Source organism: Dipodomys merriami, unplaced genomic scaffold (genome assembly GCF_024711535.1).
Source record: "Dipodomys merriami isolate MVZ:Mamm:240054 unplaced genomic scaffold, mDipMer1.0.p SCAF_35, whole genome shotgun sequence".
NCBI lineage: Eukaryota > Metazoa > Chordata > Mammalia > Rodentia > Heteromyidae > Dipodomys > Dipodomys merriami.
The window spans coordinates 6,734,239-6,751,659 of NW_027205048.1; the positions used below are offsets into that span (position 1 = coordinate 6,734,239).

Here is a 17,421-nt window from a genome sequence, read left to right on the forward strand (position 1 = left end):
AGGTAGAAGCTGCTGGGCATCCTCTTTGAAAGTTTCTATTTGCTCAGTGATATAGGAAGAGCAGCCATGGCTGAGAATATGGCCATGGAAGAGGGGCTGAGGTCTGGAGAAGGAAGTTGCTGTTGGAAGAGTTACATTAACAGGAATCAGAAGACACTGGTGTCTTCTTGGCACAGATGAGCTTCTGACAGCCAAGGAGTGTGTGAAGGGCAGTCAGATGGAGTTGTGATGGCCTCTTCTGCTTGACGGATGTTGAGTTGTAGAGGAAGAGGGACAGGAAGGGGCTTGCAAAGACTACTAGATCCTGATGTCTTCAGAGTTTTCTTTCTTCTTCAGGGGTGCTGAGAGGAGATGCCCCCCACACACATGGCTCCCGCCATGATCCTGCAGGACAGCAACCAGCCTCCTTCTAACAACTTCCTGGACATCTCAGAAGCTGAATGCTGCCCTCAGCAAAGTGGGTCTCTTGGGGGCCTTTGCATGTCTATTTCTTGCTCCTGCTTGCAAGCCTTCATCAAGGAGAAGGACATTCCAACTGCAGATGCAGCTGCTTGGAGACAGCAGTAGCAGCTGATGTCACTCACTGACAGTGATGCTGAAAAAGTAATGTGGTCATGCTGTCTGTGTCTGGCTGTACCTTGTAGAGGAAGTCATCCGCCACTTTTCCTCTGAGGAGAATGGGACATTTGGTGGCCTATTTATTCATCCCTTTGCCCACCACAAATGAAAGACAAAGTGTTGCGACAATAATGCCTAACAGAAGGCATTCATTGAAGTGTGAGGAGGACCAGATGGAAAATGTATAGACCTCTTTCTTTCCTGAAAGATCTCTTGTGTGCATTTACTTTTAGTGTAAAGAGGAACTTAGCTGGCTGGCATTTGTGAATTCTTTTGGGGACTGGATCTATCTGTATGAGGGAGAATACTGAAAAGGTCTTAGACTGAAATGTGCAGGTTTTATCCATGAGAGAGGGGCTGAGTGTCCAGGGCTTCCTTTTTAAAGTGTATTTAGAAGGGGTTAGTGTGATGGGCATATTAAAACCTCCATTTACCCTACTTCCATGGGACAAAGAGTAGAATTCTTGACCTCAACAAGTGAACAATAAAGAAACTCATAAACAGTTTTGCTGTTTAAAATGTAGGTATTATGCTAAATTTTTGTTTTGATTTGCTTTTCATGCCCAGTGTTTAAAGGAATAGTACAAACAGATGCTGTTGGAATTATTTGGATTATCTTCTGGCAAACCAGGTACTTAGGAATAGGTATTTAGGAATGAATTCTTCCCCTTGGTCATGTTGTTGGATTTACAGTAGAAGTCTTTATTGAGCTCTGACAGAAATCCAGAGACATTATCATAGTTTTTCTTATTTTTTAGCATAATGTTTAATGTGTTGCTTTATATACAAAAATTCAAGGCAAGGCTACTCTAATTTCAATACCTCTTAAAGAAATTCAGGTTTTCTGGAGAGGTATTACTATGGTATGATTATATGTTGAATGGGTACTCTGTTCTTCCAAGCATTGAGTTGTGACAATAATTTGTGTTTGAGGGATGTTTTCATTAATAATTCATCTCTTACTATCACAATATCCTTCATATACAACAGCATCAGGGCAGAAACACCTGCCCATCCAGAGATTCAGAGCAGTGCTAGTGTAGAAGCTGTGAATTAATTAAGATTTGTAACAGACTGTTTTTATCATTGGGGTCATTATCTTTAGGGGTATATGCATGTCTCATTTGAATTACTTAGACTCCAGCAACAGATGGGGTTGACATACTAAGAACTTTCCCTCTTTCTTTCTGGGAGGTGGAGCCCAGCCCTTGAAAAGCAGCAGAGAATCTCTGTCTTATTGCCTAACCCACCCAGCACCTTTTTTTCATTTTAAACAAACCTCTAGCTTTAATTTCTTGCTTTTGCCTTTAATTATATTTTTATAATTTTATAATTAATTATATATTTCCTTACAAAACATAAAACACTGTAGGATCTACCTTAAATCTTTACTAGTAAAGATCTGAATCCTGCCACTTTGCTGAAGCCTCCAATTCAAGTTCTAACAATTGAGCCTGTTATATTTGTAGGAAAATGTCATTTACCAATGGTGAAGGCTTTGTTTCTTCTGAAGCTGAATATCATTCTTCATGTCATTTTGTATCATGTAGGCTCTTCTGAATACTGTTTTTCTTTTGTTTTTTAAGTAGTGATAATGCCCTTTATCCATACCTGATTCTGGACTACCAGTATGTTTTCATCATTAGATTTGTTAAAATTTCTGGGAGTCACTTTATCAGGTTAAGAAGTTTTTTTTTGGCGGGGGAGTGGGGGTCTGGTCATGGGGCCTGAACTCTGGGCCTGGGCGCTGTCCCTCAGCTCTTCAGCTCAAGGCTAGCGCTCTACCACTTGAGCCACAGTGCCACTTCCAGCTTTTTTCTTTTTGCTTATGTGGTGCTGAGGAATCGAACCCAGGGCCTAAGGCATGCAAAGCAAGCGCTCTACCACTGAGCCACCTTTCCAGCCCCAGGTTAAGAAGTTTTTATGCCTATCTCTGGATGACTAGGGTGTTAGGAGCAAGGAGATATATGGTATTGCCTTTCCACTTCCTCACAGGTAGTTTTTCTCAATTAATCTGTTAATGTGGTCAGTTGCATACTGGTATATTTTCAATCATTGAACCACTCTTTTGACTCTTTGGATAAACTCTATTTATGATACTTCAATCTATATACACTGCTGAATTTTGTAGACCAATATTTTTATTTAGTTTTTTTCACCAAATTTGAAAGTGAGGTTTAACTTTGTTTATATTAGGTATAGAAATTTTGGTATCAGACCAATACTAATTATATCATGGAAAATTCCTATTTCTCAAAGTTCACACTGCTATAGTCAGTATTATCTTGTAGCTAAACAATCTTGGCAATATTTTAAAGCCTCTTTTTATGGCCTTACATTGGCTTTTTATTGCATTATCTTTTTAAAGGATCAAGGTATTGTTCTGTCATTTCTTAAGTAAGCAAATTTTTGTGACCAAGTTCCTTAGTTATTACCTAGACAATCTTCCAAGTATTGGTATGTTTCCTTTCACCAAGAATTATTTAGAAGTCTGTTTAACTTCCAGAAACATGAATCCTCCCTCCCCATTTTCTTATGTATAAATATTTTCTTCAGCTTTTTTATGTGTGTTAAGTCCATTGTATTTAAATCTTTGTTCAGGCTTACTTTGGTCATTTGCTTTAAGGAGGATTAAAATCTCTTGCTAGGATCCTACTTTGTGGTTCTATCAATTTTAACTGTACACATTCTAAAGTTCAGCCAGTTAAATAACTGTGACATTTTATCAAATGCAAGGAAAACACAAAATACAATGACCATTTTATTTTAAAAAAAATTGAACTCACCACTTGGTAAAGGTTACCAAGTGTTTATGACACAGGAAATAAATGCCCTGGGATTAGAAATACAATTAAAAAAATTTAAAAAGACTTTAAGGAATCAGTGTTAGAGAACTCTGATTCAGATTCCAAGAAACAAGGCAGGGATAACATATGAAATGTTTCAACCTCTGCTAGCCAACAACACTGTCACAGGAGGAAATGGAGCAGCACAGAGAATAGTACTGCCAATTTTAAGAGAAGAAGAAGGCTACCCTAACCAATTCACCATATTTTTCTCTTGCAGGGGACTGGAAATTAAAACATCTTCAAAATGAGGACTAAAAGAATATTATATTAAATAATTCTTTCCTAAAAGTAACTTGATCACAGGACTGAATCTGTAAACACAATAATTGCTTTTCTATAGTGATGTAAAGTTAAATTCAAATTTCACTGCTCTAAATGATGGAGTTTAAAACATATTTTTCTATATGTTATAGCATCACTTACAACTTTATTTAAAAGCAGTTGATTCAGGCCTGCCTTGCACTGGAAAAAAAAGTCCTTACTTTAGTAGAGTCATTGTCTTAGCTTCATCCCAAACAGTTCCTTTGTTTGAATTTCAAAGTCCATAATTTAAGTGGTTTTACACCAATGCTATAAATGCTGTTTAAAATCACTGAAGAGATGGACCAACTAATACCAGAGGCAAGGATGGTTTAACCCCCGGTACTGACAGGTATCAGATAAGTGACGACAGTCAAGTGTTTAGATCTTCTCAGTTAACAAAGCCACCTGACCCTGAAACCTAAACTTCTCTTCCATCAAAGTCTAATCATCAGAAGCTTTTTGCTACTTAAAAATCTTGATAAAGCAATGGATAAAACTTCAAAAGTGAAACACAGAACATCCTTAATACAACAATGACTTGCAGCTAAAAGACTTAGGTTTACAAAGAAGTCTTTGTTTCTGTTACATTCCCTTTGACTTAGCAAAGGGACAGAGCTTCCCTTTTTTCAGCCAAAGCTCTTTATTTGTTGTATTCCAGTCCTGGCTTTTTCTTCCAAACAGGTTCACCCTTGCTCAGAGTTTCTGTTTTAATGAAGACTTTACTGAAGCAGGATTGTCAAGAAGGTCCATATTGACACACAAGAGTCTTTAGATGGTGTTGAATTTCTAACTTGCTCCTTTCTTCTCCCATTCCTAGAGTGACATTCAAATACCAACACCCCCCAAAAGAAAGTTATTCTTTGTAGCAAACTTTATTTATATAGAAAAAATAAGAAAAATAGTTCAATGCAGTTAAAATAGATATGGCAATGATGTTTCAAACCTTGTGTGTTTAGCTCCACATAGAACACCTCTAAAGAGGTTTTGGAGGCTGTGACATGGGAAAATACTGTGAGCAACTAGTGATGTCAGGTACTGCAGTGAGGGAGCAGAGGGTCTAATGGATTCAGTTGTTGGCCATTGATCTGAGTGCTCCAAGGATCTCCAAGCAAGCAGACAACCAAGAGCAACATTTCCAAAAACAAAGGCAGCTCTAGACATGTTCCTTATTATGAAAATTAATTAAGGACTAATAACACTCCTTGTGTAGCTCAGGCAGAAACCTAGTCCCAGGATCCATTCCTTACTTATGCCTTGCTGACCCTTTAGTCAACAAGTCAGTTGGGACAATCCATATCACCTAAGTCTATTTTGGTTTTAATAGTATGATCCTTTGAGATAATTTATTTTCTGGTTTGAAAACACTTTGGTTACCCTCTGTGAGAATCAGTTGTCCTTTTGAATCTATTGCCAAGTGGTGGTGGTGGGAGGGAACAGAGCACCCTTGGGCTTATTTGGGAGAACACTTGAGTCAAGTGCAAGCATCTTTCTAATTAACCAGTGCCAACAAAGTCAGACTTCTTTATGTTGAAAGCAAAGCTCTTGCTCAGTGCAAGTGCCCAAACCCACAAAGTGCCCCCTGCATCAGAAGACAGGTCCCACTTTAGCACCTATTCTGCTGGCTGTTCTGAAGGAACAACCACTTACCTTAGCTTTCTGTAGCACGGTGCCTTTGCCTGTGACCATGACCGAAAGAGGCCTGTTCTTAAGCACGGAAGCAGAGTTGACGGGGGTGCAGTCTGGGACAGGGATGGGAGAGGCAGCTTTGGGCTATGGTAAAGGAGAAGAATTAGGTCAAGGGAAAGGAGACATAACCCACCTCCCCCAATCCATGTCCAAGTGGCCCTGTAGGCAGCTCAGAGGAGCTGTAGCATGTGGCACTCACACGGGGGCTTATGCTATCCAAGTGGGTGGTGTCCACAGTGGTGCCCAGTGTCACAGGCCCAGCTTCAGCCTTCTTCAGGTTTTCCTTCACCTCCATGATGTTGAGCTCAAGGTCCACACGCCTGCTCTCCTCAATGCGGCACTCCTCATCAATTTCCTTCAGCTTCTGCTCCAGGCTGGCCAGGACTCCCTTGTCTGGAGAGAAAATTAAGCCAGCTATCAGGGCAACATTCCAACCAAGGCCAGTAATCGACGCTGGGTAGAAGCAGGGCCACTGCTCTGGTTCTAACTCTTGAGAACCAGGGTTGGCCATTTTGTATGCAGTGGGCAGACTTGAAGTCCAAGTGTCTGCTTAGCATTCTCCCAGGCTAGGCAGACTCTGGAGGAAGAGATATCTTCCCTTAGGCATGTGTCTTAGGTGTAAGTCACTTCTGGTAGGTTCTGAAGCTTTCAATTCTGATACCTGCTAGTGTGAACAGTGACCCAAGAGCCTAAGTGCAGCTTTTCCAGTGGCCCCTGATGAATGCACTGTGCTGTCCTGACTGGGTCCCTCCATGACCTGGAACTTGGTGCTTCCCAAGGCTTGACCAGGCAGAGTTCCTCTGTCCTGGGACCTTCTTAGCTCTTTCTGATGTGTCCCCTCTTATCCCAACTTAGGGGTTAAGAAAGAGGCCATCCTAGAAGTCTAATGCTGGAGGAAAAGATGGCACAGGTGTTCAGTTACTAAGTGACTGGCACGAGTCAGAAGCCATCTAAAACATGTGCTGATTCCAAGCTTGATGGTGAATAACCATCTTTCAGAACATACCTTAGCATGTGCAAGGCTCTGGGTTCAATCAGACCCAACCCCACAAGCAAACAACAACTGCAAAAAATTCACAGAGAAAAAAATGAGCACATGTATTAGCAATGTTTTGAGGACTGGGAAAAAATGTCTGTAACAAAGTTTATAGTTAGTGGTGATATCAATACTTTGGAACTCAACTGATCATCTGTGATTTATTAACCCAGGTTGTATAGGGTTTATTAAGCAGGAGAATAAACTACAGGGAAAAGTCTCCCTTTTCTGGACTATCTTCCTGAATACTTGCAATACTTGTCCTCTAGGTTTTCCAAATCACCCTATCATTGGAAACCTGTTTCCTAGCCACTTAATTCTTGTAGGACAACTCTGTCTCACCCTGCCCTTCCCACCAGGTTGCCCTGTCTCCCACAACCTCTCCACCACGATGTTCTGCATCACCACAGCTCCAGAAACACAGAACCAGCCCGCCCTGGACGGAAACCTCTGAAACCAAGAGCTAAGATAAATCTCCCCTTCTTTAACTTGTTTTTGCCTTGGGCATTTTGTCACCACAATGAACAATGAACACAATATAGAAGAATGCTGAACTCTCAAAACCGAGTACCCTCTATAGAAACAGACAGCATCTTAGTGGTTGAGTGAGTGAAGGGTGGCTGCTAACAGGCACAGACTTTCTTTGGGGTTCAAATGTGGATTGTGGAGGTGGCTGCATAATTTTGACTATTTGAAAAACCATTGGCATATATTTGAATGGGTCAACTGGATGACATACGAACTACCAATATAGTAGCTGTCTAAAAACACAGTGATTCTGCATCCTCAAGACCTTTCTTCAACAATAGCATAAACTTCCTAGGAATCATCTGCCTCAGACCCCAAAACTGCTATGCCAGTTGTGCTTGGTAGGGCAACTCAACAGTTTAAACATTAAATGAGTTGGAGTTCTATGGAAAGATCCTGCAAGAATTAAGTGGCTAGGAAACAGGCTTCCAATGATAGGGTGATTTGGAAAACCTAGAAGGCAAGTATTGCAAGTACTATAAGTTTCATTATTTTATTTAAAGAAGTACAATCTGGTCGGGGCTAGAAAGGTGGCTCAGTGGAAGAGTGCTTGCCTTGCATGCCTGAGGCCCTGGGTTCAATTCCTCAGCACCACATAAGCAAAAAGAAAAAAGCCGGAAGTGGCGCTGTGGCTCAAGTGGTAGAGCACTAGCCTTGAGCTGGACAGCTCCCAGGCCCAGAGTTCAGGCCCCACGACTGGACCGCCCCCCCCCCAAAAAAGAAGTACAATCTGGAAATCAAGGACCATGCATTGCAGGTGTGGCTAACATAAGGATGATGAAGGACACCAGTCAGCTGACCCAGATCTCAAAACAAGGCCTTGGCACAACATGGAAAACCAGCCGAACAACCTGCTGGTCCTGTTACCAACCATCAGAGGTTCCCTGTGTACAGGATGCAGACTTTCACATGGAACAGTGGGAAGAGGGGCCTTGTGTTGGGTGAAGGGCTTGGGCCCAGCAGTCTGGAAGGCAGATCATCCCCCCCACCAAGCCTCCCTGAGCCCTGTTCTGTTCCTCCCCACGTGGAGGCCCTTACCTGTGCATTTTAACAAAGTCTCTTTCAGCTCTCGTTTCTCTTTGCGGAGCTGAGCCAGATGCCCCCGGATCTCTTCCTTCTTCTTTTCCAGTCGTTCTTTCTCTTCTGTGTACCGCTTCACTTCAGCCTCTGTCCGATTCTTGCCAAGTTTGATCTCTACAGACCCAGAGTGGAGAAGCCCTGTGTCAGAGGCAGGGGATCAGAAGCAGCCCCAGCCCATATCCCAGACAAAGCCCAGAGTTTGGACAGAAGAGCAGAGCTGACCACCAGGTCAGCCCAGGAGGGATGGGAAAGGAAACAGAGTTTCACACTGTCTTTGTTAAGCAACCTAGGACAAAACCCCTTCACCTCTCTGAACCTCCATTTCATCATCTGAAATGGAAGGAATTGGGCTAACTTCTCCAAGCCATGTCTGCAAGGGTAAGCTCTGATCTAGCACAGGCACCTGCACTGGTCACCCGCAGCCTGTCCTTCACAGGTGGGCTGGCACTGGCTGGTACGGTAGCTACGGTGTCAGGACAATTTGCTGGAAAAGAGATTCTCTGCTGCTCAGCCTGCAACTTGACTGTGGGGGTTTTCAGGGTGAGTTCCTCAGGCTCCTGGCTCTCCAGCTGCCTCTGCATAGGGAGAAAGCATGAGACTGGGCTGGCTGGAAGGCATAGGAAGACGCAGGGCTTATCAGCAGAGACAATGGCCTGTACCTGGCCTGCCGAGTCCTCTAGAGACTTCCTGCAGAGTTCATCCGGGGTGGGGCCTGGACTTGGGTCTACAGGGAGGCCATCAGCCAGATGATCCAGGTACAGTGATGGAGGGGAGGTGGCCCGGGCCTGGGCTCCGCTGGGGCTATATAGGAAGGACTTGACTGGCGTGAGGTCCAGGTAGACTCGGTCAAGCTCGCTCTCAGTCATGATATCTGTGGCAGGGGCGGTCTCCCCAGCAGGTTCTCCCTGCAGATGACAGAAGAGTCAGGTGGCATTCGTGATGAACTCCACTCGCTTAGCTGTGGACAAGGCACCTGCCCTTGCTGTTGTTCCTGGGGACATCTTTCCTCTGGGACAGCCCCTCCCCCCAGCCATTGAGTCCTAGATAGGCTATTCCAGAAGACCAGGACATGGTCGTTGCTTCCTTGTATTTCCTCATCTGTAAAGAGGAAGAGGGTGGGGCCTTTGTGTAGAGTGGCGAGGTCTGCCACAAAGCCCTCACACAACAAGCATTCCTGGACTAGGATCTTCTATTAAATAGACAGTCTGCCTCCACCATCAGTATAGACCTTGAAAGCTAACGAATGAGGTCTCCACTCTCAGACTCTATACTAAACCAGAGCAGACAATCAGTGGTTTCATCTAGTCTCCAAGTCAACTGTATAGTCTCATAGACAAAAGATGAGGTTTCTGTGCCTAGGCATCTGTATCAGTGGCCCCGGGGGTGAGCATGTGACCATCTCTGGTGTGGAGGTTTAGTGGACAGCCTCAGACCACTGTGTGCTGTCCTTACTCCAGCTGTCAGCTCCGACATCTCTACGTCATCGTACAGCTCCTCCTGGAGGTCCCGGCTGGGTAGACCATCGATGTATGTGTTGGGCTCGGAGAACTTCCTCTGCATCAATCTGGAAGGTAGGGTTGGACACAGTAAGCATGAAGCCCCAAGGACAGGGTGGAAGACAGCCAGCCTCCCAGGACCCCAAATGAAAGTCCTTGGCTGTGCAGAGATCTGGGGATGAAAATCTGCCTCAATGGGCTTCAGGGTAATCTCTTCCCTCTTCTCCTAACCTTCTTCCTAGAACTATTCAGGTTAGATTTCTCCCAGAAACACAGCACTCCCAGACCCCCTCCTCTCTCAGCATCTCCTGCCTGTCTGCTCCAGATTACTCCCTTTCAGTATTCTCCTCCAAGTGGCAACCACAAGATCCATTCTCCTTTCATCCCCACGCTATACCTGGGGGCAGAACAGACTAGACACCATCCCTGTTTGGTTACAGTGGCTCAGCCAGCATTCACCAGCATGGGTGTTGATTCCTTATCCCAAGAAGTTTCTCCCGAAGCTCCAGCTTGCTCCTGGCTGTGCTGGAGACCCAGTGAGGCCCAGGAAAGGTGGTTGCTCTGCCCTAGGGAACTGGAGAGTGTCCAACCAGAGCTGCAGCTAGCCCCTGAGGCCCGGCTCAGCCCCTAGCTCTTTGCGGGCTTTCCTGAGGGATGTTTCCTTAGCCTTGGACTTTGCCTCTTCTTGCTGCTGGACACAGTCGGGCCAAGTCCTGTGCTCTCTCTCATGAGAAGCCAATCTCCCTCTCAAAGGCTGGTCTGGGTCTGTGTCTAGAGTCTAGTAGCATGGCTACAATGGAGAGTGAATAATGAAGGAACCCCCCCCCCTTCATACTCACAAGAGGGAGGTTTTGGCAGCACTCACAATACACGAAACCCTCTCAGCATCCACATAGTCATAGGTGAACTCTTCTGGGTCTGTCTTGGAGCCTGATTCAGAGAGCAAGAGGCCTAGCCAGTGGCCCATCTCCTCGGAAGATTTGGCCTGGAAGGAGACCAAGAGAGACATGAGCCAGGCCAGAGTCAGTGTAAGTGATTGTCCCCAAGACAGCAACAGCGTGACTTCCAGAAGGCCCAGCACTCCACTGCCAGATCTGGATCCCCATCACCACGCCTCCAGCACAGACAATAACATATCCCATCCCCCAGGACCCTAAATAGCCTTTCCTGACTTCTTGATGCTACCCAGTGATGGCCTGGACATTCACTGGAGTATTACATGTGATGGGTATACAATGTATGTCTATATGATAAATGTTGTTAGTTACCATGAGCTGATAACTGTGAACATTGTCATCAACTGCCAGTAATTATCATTAAAATGGCTAACTAGTAAGCAATCATATGCACTGTAGGTCTATACCTCTGTTTATCACCCTAATCCATACCCACAAACCTGCTTGTATTTTGCTAAGGAATAACTCCAAATTCATGTTTTAAAATGATGTCAGGAAAGTCAGGGTGCCTAAAGACCTCAAGAAGGTCAAATCTCTCTTTTACATAATATCCAACTGAATTGGGTGTTTGTTTCTTTCTAGACAACAATACATTCTAACAAATGCATAAGCTGGGTATTTCTACTAAAACACATTCATTGTTTCTTGCCTTCATGATACCCCCTGTCCCCTCCCCCCCCAAACCAGGATTCTCTAAAAGCCACAGGTCTGTTTCCATGAGGAAAGCCAGCTACCCTTCAGCATTGGGCCATGCAACACGACCATACTTTTGGTTATTTCCTCTTAATCGGAGAAGCTGGATTTGACATTCCATTGGTCTTCTCTTTCCATGTATTTTCACCAGGATGTCAGACTACCACCTGTGCCTTCCTCACAGGTCTTCTTCTTCCCTTTCCATCCATCTGCCACCCAGCAGCTGAACGAGATATCTTAAAATCCACATCTGAGCACGTCACCTCTCTTGAAATTCTTAAGGGGTTTAATTACTCCTAAATCCAGTTCTGTCCCATTTTCCCAGCCTTGTCCTAAGTAACTACCCAGCAGACATTCTCAGCTCCCTCCCAACTTCCTTCCAGTTACTGTAACTAAGCAACCGACTGGGTAATTAGAAGAATATCATAGAGTGTAGGTGTCATGAGGACAGGAAGCATCACTGTTTTCTACCATATTGTTATGGTATTGAATAGATGCTTGCCATTTGGCAAGTGAATGGGAGAATACAAGCTGGTCCACATGTTTATGATGTGGATGCTCTAGCCACCAGAGGGCAGTATTGGAGCAAAATCTGGAAGAAGACCCCAGGATGAAGGCCTGAGAGAACAGGAGTTAATGGGTGAGTACATACAAGGAAATTGGGCTCCACCTATGGGGCTTATTACAAGGAATTATGTCACCTCTTGTTTTTGCAAATGTAACAGCATATCAAACAAAGGGTAGGGCGTAGGAGAAACGTAATTACATCACAAAGCAAATCCTACCATCTGTCTAAGTTCTGACAGTAGCCCTTTTTATAGGCTGGGACCTTGAGGTTCTTCTGGCTGATGTCAGCAAACTAAATAGCACCCATTAGAACCCAAAGCCGCGCTGGCGTCTCCCGGAGTTATAAATACTTTCAACTGCCCTAAGTGCAGGAAATAGCTCATTGTCCCATTCCTATAACACAACCACCCTGAGGTCAGAAGGGGAATGGACATTTTAAAAAATGCAAACAATTGCAGGCAAAGGAAGTAAAACTAATGGGTGGCTACATTGATTCTCGGCAGGAGAACCTTTCTCAATACTTGGACCTGAGGGTCATGTCCTCTTCGCCTTGCTGTCTCTCCCGCCTCCCTCCTCCCTCACCGGCTAGCTTACCTCCAGCTTGGCCAGTTCCTCGCCATTGTGGAGGATGCGGAAGGAGTAGAGGTGGTCAGGGTTTGGGTCTGGGACCACTTCACAGCCCAGCAGGCTGAGCGGCTGCTGAGCTACCTTGCTCCGGTTCCGGTCCTGGTAGAAGTGTAGGTGATTGTCCCTGACAGAGCACCAGCGGGACTTCCACTGGCTGTTCACCAGCACATTCAGGTAACCTGCAGGAGAGTGTGCAGAGACAGGAGAGGTGGAGCCGTGGAAGGAGACGGGGCTGCAGGGAGGAGTAGCACCCAGAGACCCAGAGGAGATTCATCTCTGTGTAAGGGAGATAAACACCTGCAGGACGGGATGAGGCTGGGATGGGAAAGCTATCAGAGAAACCGAGGAAGCAGGCTTCAGAAGCAACAGGATTCACCTTGCAACCAAGAGGCTCAGGTTGGGTGAGTTTCCTGCCACAGTGGCCTGGGTGACAAGAGGTAGACAGCGCACGGCAGGTTAGGGCATGCACAGCTATGCACATACTGCCTCTGGGCCACATACTCACAACCCCTTTGCTCAAAAGCAGGACAGTCAGTGACTCACAGCTGTCATCCTACCCACTCAGGAGGCTGAGATCTGAGGATGGAGGTTCAAAGCCAGCCCAGGCAGAAATGTTCATGAAACTTTTATCTCCAATTAACTATCAAGAGCCGAAAGTACAGATGTGGCTCAAATGGAGAGCTCCAGCCCTTGGGCATAAAAGCTAAAGGACAGTACCTCAGCCCTGAGTTGAAGGGACCAAAAATTAAAAAGGATGCCTGTGTCCAACTTCAAAGAGTCTACCTTCATAGCCCAAAGAAGGAAAAATGATACTGTGAGATTCACAGATTCGATGAGATCAGAAATGTACAGTGGGTTCTCAAACTGGTATAAGAGGAGATTCTCAGAAGGCCCAGACAGGAGAGCTTTCTAGCCCCTCCTGCATCCCAATAACTTTCTGCAGCCTTTTAGACTCAGTCTCCATGGACCAACTTCCTTCTCAGCCTCCCAGAGCAACTGCCCCCAGCCCTCCTCAAGCTCCAAACTCGTTGCTCTGTCTGCTGTTAGAATATCCAAGTCCTGGTAGAGAAAAACTCTCTGCCTCCCTGTTGGGCCTTCCAATTGGACATATGCACTTCTCAAGGGCAAGACTGACGCTAAATCTTCTCCAAAGCCTATGGTCTGTGTCCTTTGACCTTTTCATCAGAAGCCCACTTCCTCTAGGCACACAGAGGCTGCCAGCACCACTGTGCATGCGCAGTCACATCTTCCTTGTTCTCAAATGTTTGTCTGTGCTGCATTGAGCTTTCCAAAGAGCGGATAAACCATTTCTCCCTTTGGACGTTTTCTGAGCTGATAAAACACATCAAAGGCAGCCTTGTCCCGGAGTGACCAAAAAGTGAGTAAAATCTAGCTTCCTGACCTCTATACCCATGGATGGTGGGCTGCCATCTCTCTGCTCCTCATCTTCTCAGATGATCCAGCTTATAAAAGCAGATCCCTTCCCAATCCCTAAGGGGTTGGCAGCTGCTCTGAACCTTAGCAGGCGAAGGCAGCAGGGTGAAAGTACTTAGCACCCTGTCCAGTGCTGGACACACGATGGGGATTGTGAATATCTCCACGCCACATTACTAGCACCTCACAGTAGCAAAGTAAGAGAATGAAGGACCAGACCTGGCACTGTGGCTCCCCGTCCCCCTCCCAGCCCCCCAGCCCATCACAACCCTCTGGGCCACATAGAACTTTGAGTCAAGAGAAATGGGAGCTCAGCACTTACACATCCACGTCCTGAGAAGGGGAGAAATGTGCTCTCACTGGCCACGCCCCTAGCAATGGGGGACCAGGCTCCCAGGCCATGTGTTATTAGGCCACAGGGCAGGGAGAACCAAGCTATGCCTCAGCTCTGGCCAGAGAAGCAAGAAGACCTTATCTATTCCCTTCCCATTCCACATGGCCACTCTGCTACCTGTAGTCAATAGGAGAACTTACCTGGGACTCAGGAAAGAGCTCAGAGCTCAGACAGAGGTAAAAGCTCAAAGAAAGGGCCTCTTGGCCCCCAGGAGGGCTACAACTATGTGACCAGCCAGGGAGCGTGATATCACACCAGGGTATTTTCTTCCCTCCTGACACATCTCCTCCAGTAGGATTGAGGGCAGCAAAAATGACCTCTGACAACCTATTGGCACTACGCATGTCCTGGGAACCAGTCCTGTGTGTTTCTCATGGTGCCTGCTCCCGTCTCAGCGTCTTTGTGCTGACCCACAGGCACTGTTCAAGCTCAGGCCTTACCCCCATCCTTCAGGCTCAGGTCCACTAGGTTACCTTTGACTAAAAAGCAGGAGCAGCTCTTCACATCTCTGGGTCTGGAGTGTTATAACGATGGCCCAGGGTGCAGCTCCTTCACCTGCTTTCCACCCCTCCTCACCCCGCCCTGCCCTCACCTCTGTACAATGTCTGCCACATCTCACAGAAGCAGATTAAAGCCTGGCTCTGGTGGTTCACACCTACAATCCTAGATACTCAGGAGGCTGAGGTCTAAGGATTGTGGTTCAAAGCCAGCCCAGGCAGGAAAGTCCACGAGACTCTTGTTTCCAATTAACCACTGGAAAATTGGAAGTTTAGGTGTGGCTCAAGTGGTAGAGCACCAGCCTTGAACAGAGTAAAAACAGATAAGCTTCTGAGTTCAAGGCCAAGTACTGGCACAACAATAACAAAACTCAAACACACAAACAAATATACTTCAATGAGGAGACATCGATCTGTTTTTCCTCATTTCCACAAAGGATCCAATATTGCAGCAAGACAGAGTTTGGTTTAGCATAAAGAATGACCTACACTAAGGACAAAAACAAACCCAAGCTTTGGGAACTCTCCATCCCTAGAGATGTTAAAAACCAGCTGATACCCTCTTCTTTTGTCTTCCTAGAGACAAGGCTCCAGCCCAGTGAATGAGTCCCTGAAGGTCTGGTTATGAGTCTTACTTGATGTCTCAAGGGACCTCTCTGTGGGTTCCAGTGAGGTGGATTTCTTCCTTCCCAGGTTCATTAGGTTGCTCAGTTTAAGGCCAGATGAACTTTTCTTCTTGACTGTCATGATGAGAGAGAAAGTAACTGGTTTGCACACAGTCCACACACAGGAAAACTCATCCTCAATACATGCACCCACCCCTCCTCACCTACACACACACACACACACACACACACACACACACACACACACACACACACAACTTCTGCTTCCCAAGCCAGAGTTAGCTTTCTCCTAAGTCTCACCTTCAAGGCGGTCTTATAGAACAGGTGAACATTTGAGAATCTTTACAGGCTCTACTGGCTTCAAGGGATTTGAAATAGGGTTGGAAAATAAAAACTGCTTATTAAGTTTTACAAAATTATGCAATTTGGCCTTCTCGCCCGTTTTCTAGGGTCTATAAGCTATAATATGTCCAGGTAATAGATAAGTTAGAGGACATGTTAGAATCAGCTACCAACTACTCCAGGACCAGATAGCCAAGTTTCACACCCTGGAATTCAGTCACTTTCCCAACCCTAAGAGACATGGCATTGTTACCATCTTTAGTCTCTGGCACCTCGGGGTGCCCATCCACAGCAGGTCCATACTCTGCAGCTGACAAGTACTTCTCAGCTATATCTGGCTGCAGATAAAGAGAGACAAGTAGGGTCATCGTCTGGGAACAAGCATGACCACCCATTCTCACTGAAAGGATCGTTCTTGAGTGTAGGCCAGAGTCACCTAATCAAACTCGACTAGCAAGAACCCAGGACAATGGTGGGCACCGTGGCCAAGATTCCCTCTGGGACTCTCTGTAGCACCTGCTTTCTCCATCTTGCCCGAGGTCCCTGCTCCATCCAAGAGCAATTCCTTTGTCCAGTCCACCCCCCCATCCTTCACAAGTACCACAAACGGCTGTTCAACCAAACATGACAGTGGCTTGATGGCCTGTGGGAAGGGCAGATGGGCAGCAGTGTCCCCACTGAAGACTGGCAAGATGGGCACCGTCCACATGGGGCCAGGGGAAAATCTTTTGAGACCTGACTCTACTAATAACTCAGGGGATCTCAGGGAAGGGATGGCCCATCTGCACTGAGTCAGACATGATTCTAGACAGCTTGAGCATCCCTTGGTCAGGCCAGCTGACATGATGAGTGGACAGAGCTTTTCTGAGCCTCACTGTGCCTGTGGGTCAAATGGGAGTAACATTGCTGACTGTTAGGGGTTGGTGGGACAAGGCATGGTCTCTGAGCCAGTGCTGGTAAATCGTGAAGCATTCTGAATGTTTCAGTCAAACTTCTAAAGAACCACCTATTCCAGATGGTCAGGAAACCAGCTGACAGCCCAGCCACTGGGCAGCCTGAGGCAAGAACCGGGGATGGTAGAGCCTGGCCAGTAATCCCCGCCGTTGCTGTGTCTGCAGGGAGGACCCTCCTTGTCAATGGGAAGGAGAGCCAAGTTCACTCCAACTTCGGTTTTCCTTTTAGTGATCAAGGAATGAGTGGGACCACAAAAGCACCAGCCCCTCTTTACACCATTTGGCAAGGCTGCAGATGCTACTCCAGGTACATATGGATGCCCAGAGAACAAAGGGTGTCTTCCAGCTCAGGTTTCTGGGTAGCTTCTTGCACTCTTTCCAGCCAGGGCTTGAGACCACACAGTGACACCAGGACTTTCTGGCTGCTCTGTGCATGCACAGGCTTCAGGGTTAGCTGGTACCTACTGCCAGGCTGGTAGGACTCAGGAATTCACAGAGTGACTCTCTTAATTCCCACAGGTAATGGCATGCAACCCAATCACTTCACCAGGTCCCTTTGCCCCGTGTGACTTTTGCTCCAATAATTCCCCTCCCCCCATCCCCCAAGCTCCAGCAAGCAAATACTTTAGGTCTATATCCACTTCATCCATTTTTCTGTCAAGCAAATGTTACTACCCTCATCCAAGCATTCTATGTTTTTTTATTAATTGGGCTGAATTTTTCCAAAGCAAATGAC

At 46.0% G+C, this 17,421-nt stretch overlaps 2 protein-coding genes across 5 annotated transcripts in view; one reads left to right on the plus strand and one right to left on the minus strand.

Annotated features, from left to right (window-relative positions):
• Vwa2 (von Willebrand factor A domain containing 2) overlaps positions 1–3,379 on the plus strand; it is a 33,836-nt gene extending 30,457 nt beyond the window's left edge. Inside the window, exon 14 of the mRNA XM_069988070.1 lies at positions 337–3,379. Coding sequence (XP_069844171.1) covers positions 337–413 — 77 coding nt within the window. The 3' untranslated portion in view covers positions 414–3,379. The remainder of the gene's footprint in view (positions 1–336) is intronic.
• Positions 3,367–17,421, minus strand: part of Afap1l2 (actin filament associated protein 1 like 2) — a 96,891-nt gene continuing 82,836 nt past the window's right edge. For 2 of the 4 annotated variants that reach the window (XM_069988067.1, XM_069988068.1), the window contains exons 10-20: positions 15,986–16,070; positions 15,400–15,504; positions 12,407–12,618; positions 10,436–10,581; positions 9,553–9,664; positions 8,760–9,005; positions 8,504–8,675; positions 8,059–8,238; positions 5,656–5,849; positions 5,418–5,540; positions 3,367–4,583 (exon numbers count right to left, since the gene is read on the minus strand). In XM_069988067.1, coding sequence (XP_069844168.1) covers positions 4,557–4,583; positions 5,418–5,540; positions 5,656–5,849; positions 8,059–8,238; positions 8,504–8,675; positions 8,760–9,005; positions 9,553–9,664; positions 10,436–10,581; positions 12,407–12,618; positions 15,400–15,504; positions 15,986–16,070 — 1,602 coding nt within the window. In that variant the 3' untranslated portion in view covers positions 3,367–4,556. The remainder of the gene's footprint in view (positions 4,584–5,417; positions 5,541–5,655; positions 5,850–8,058; positions 8,239–8,503; positions 8,676–8,759; positions 9,006–9,552; positions 9,665–10,435; positions 10,582–12,406; positions 12,619–15,399; positions 15,505–15,985; positions 16,071–17,421) is intronic. The other 2 variants (XM_069988066.1, XM_069988069.1) reach the window with 1 other exon arrangement.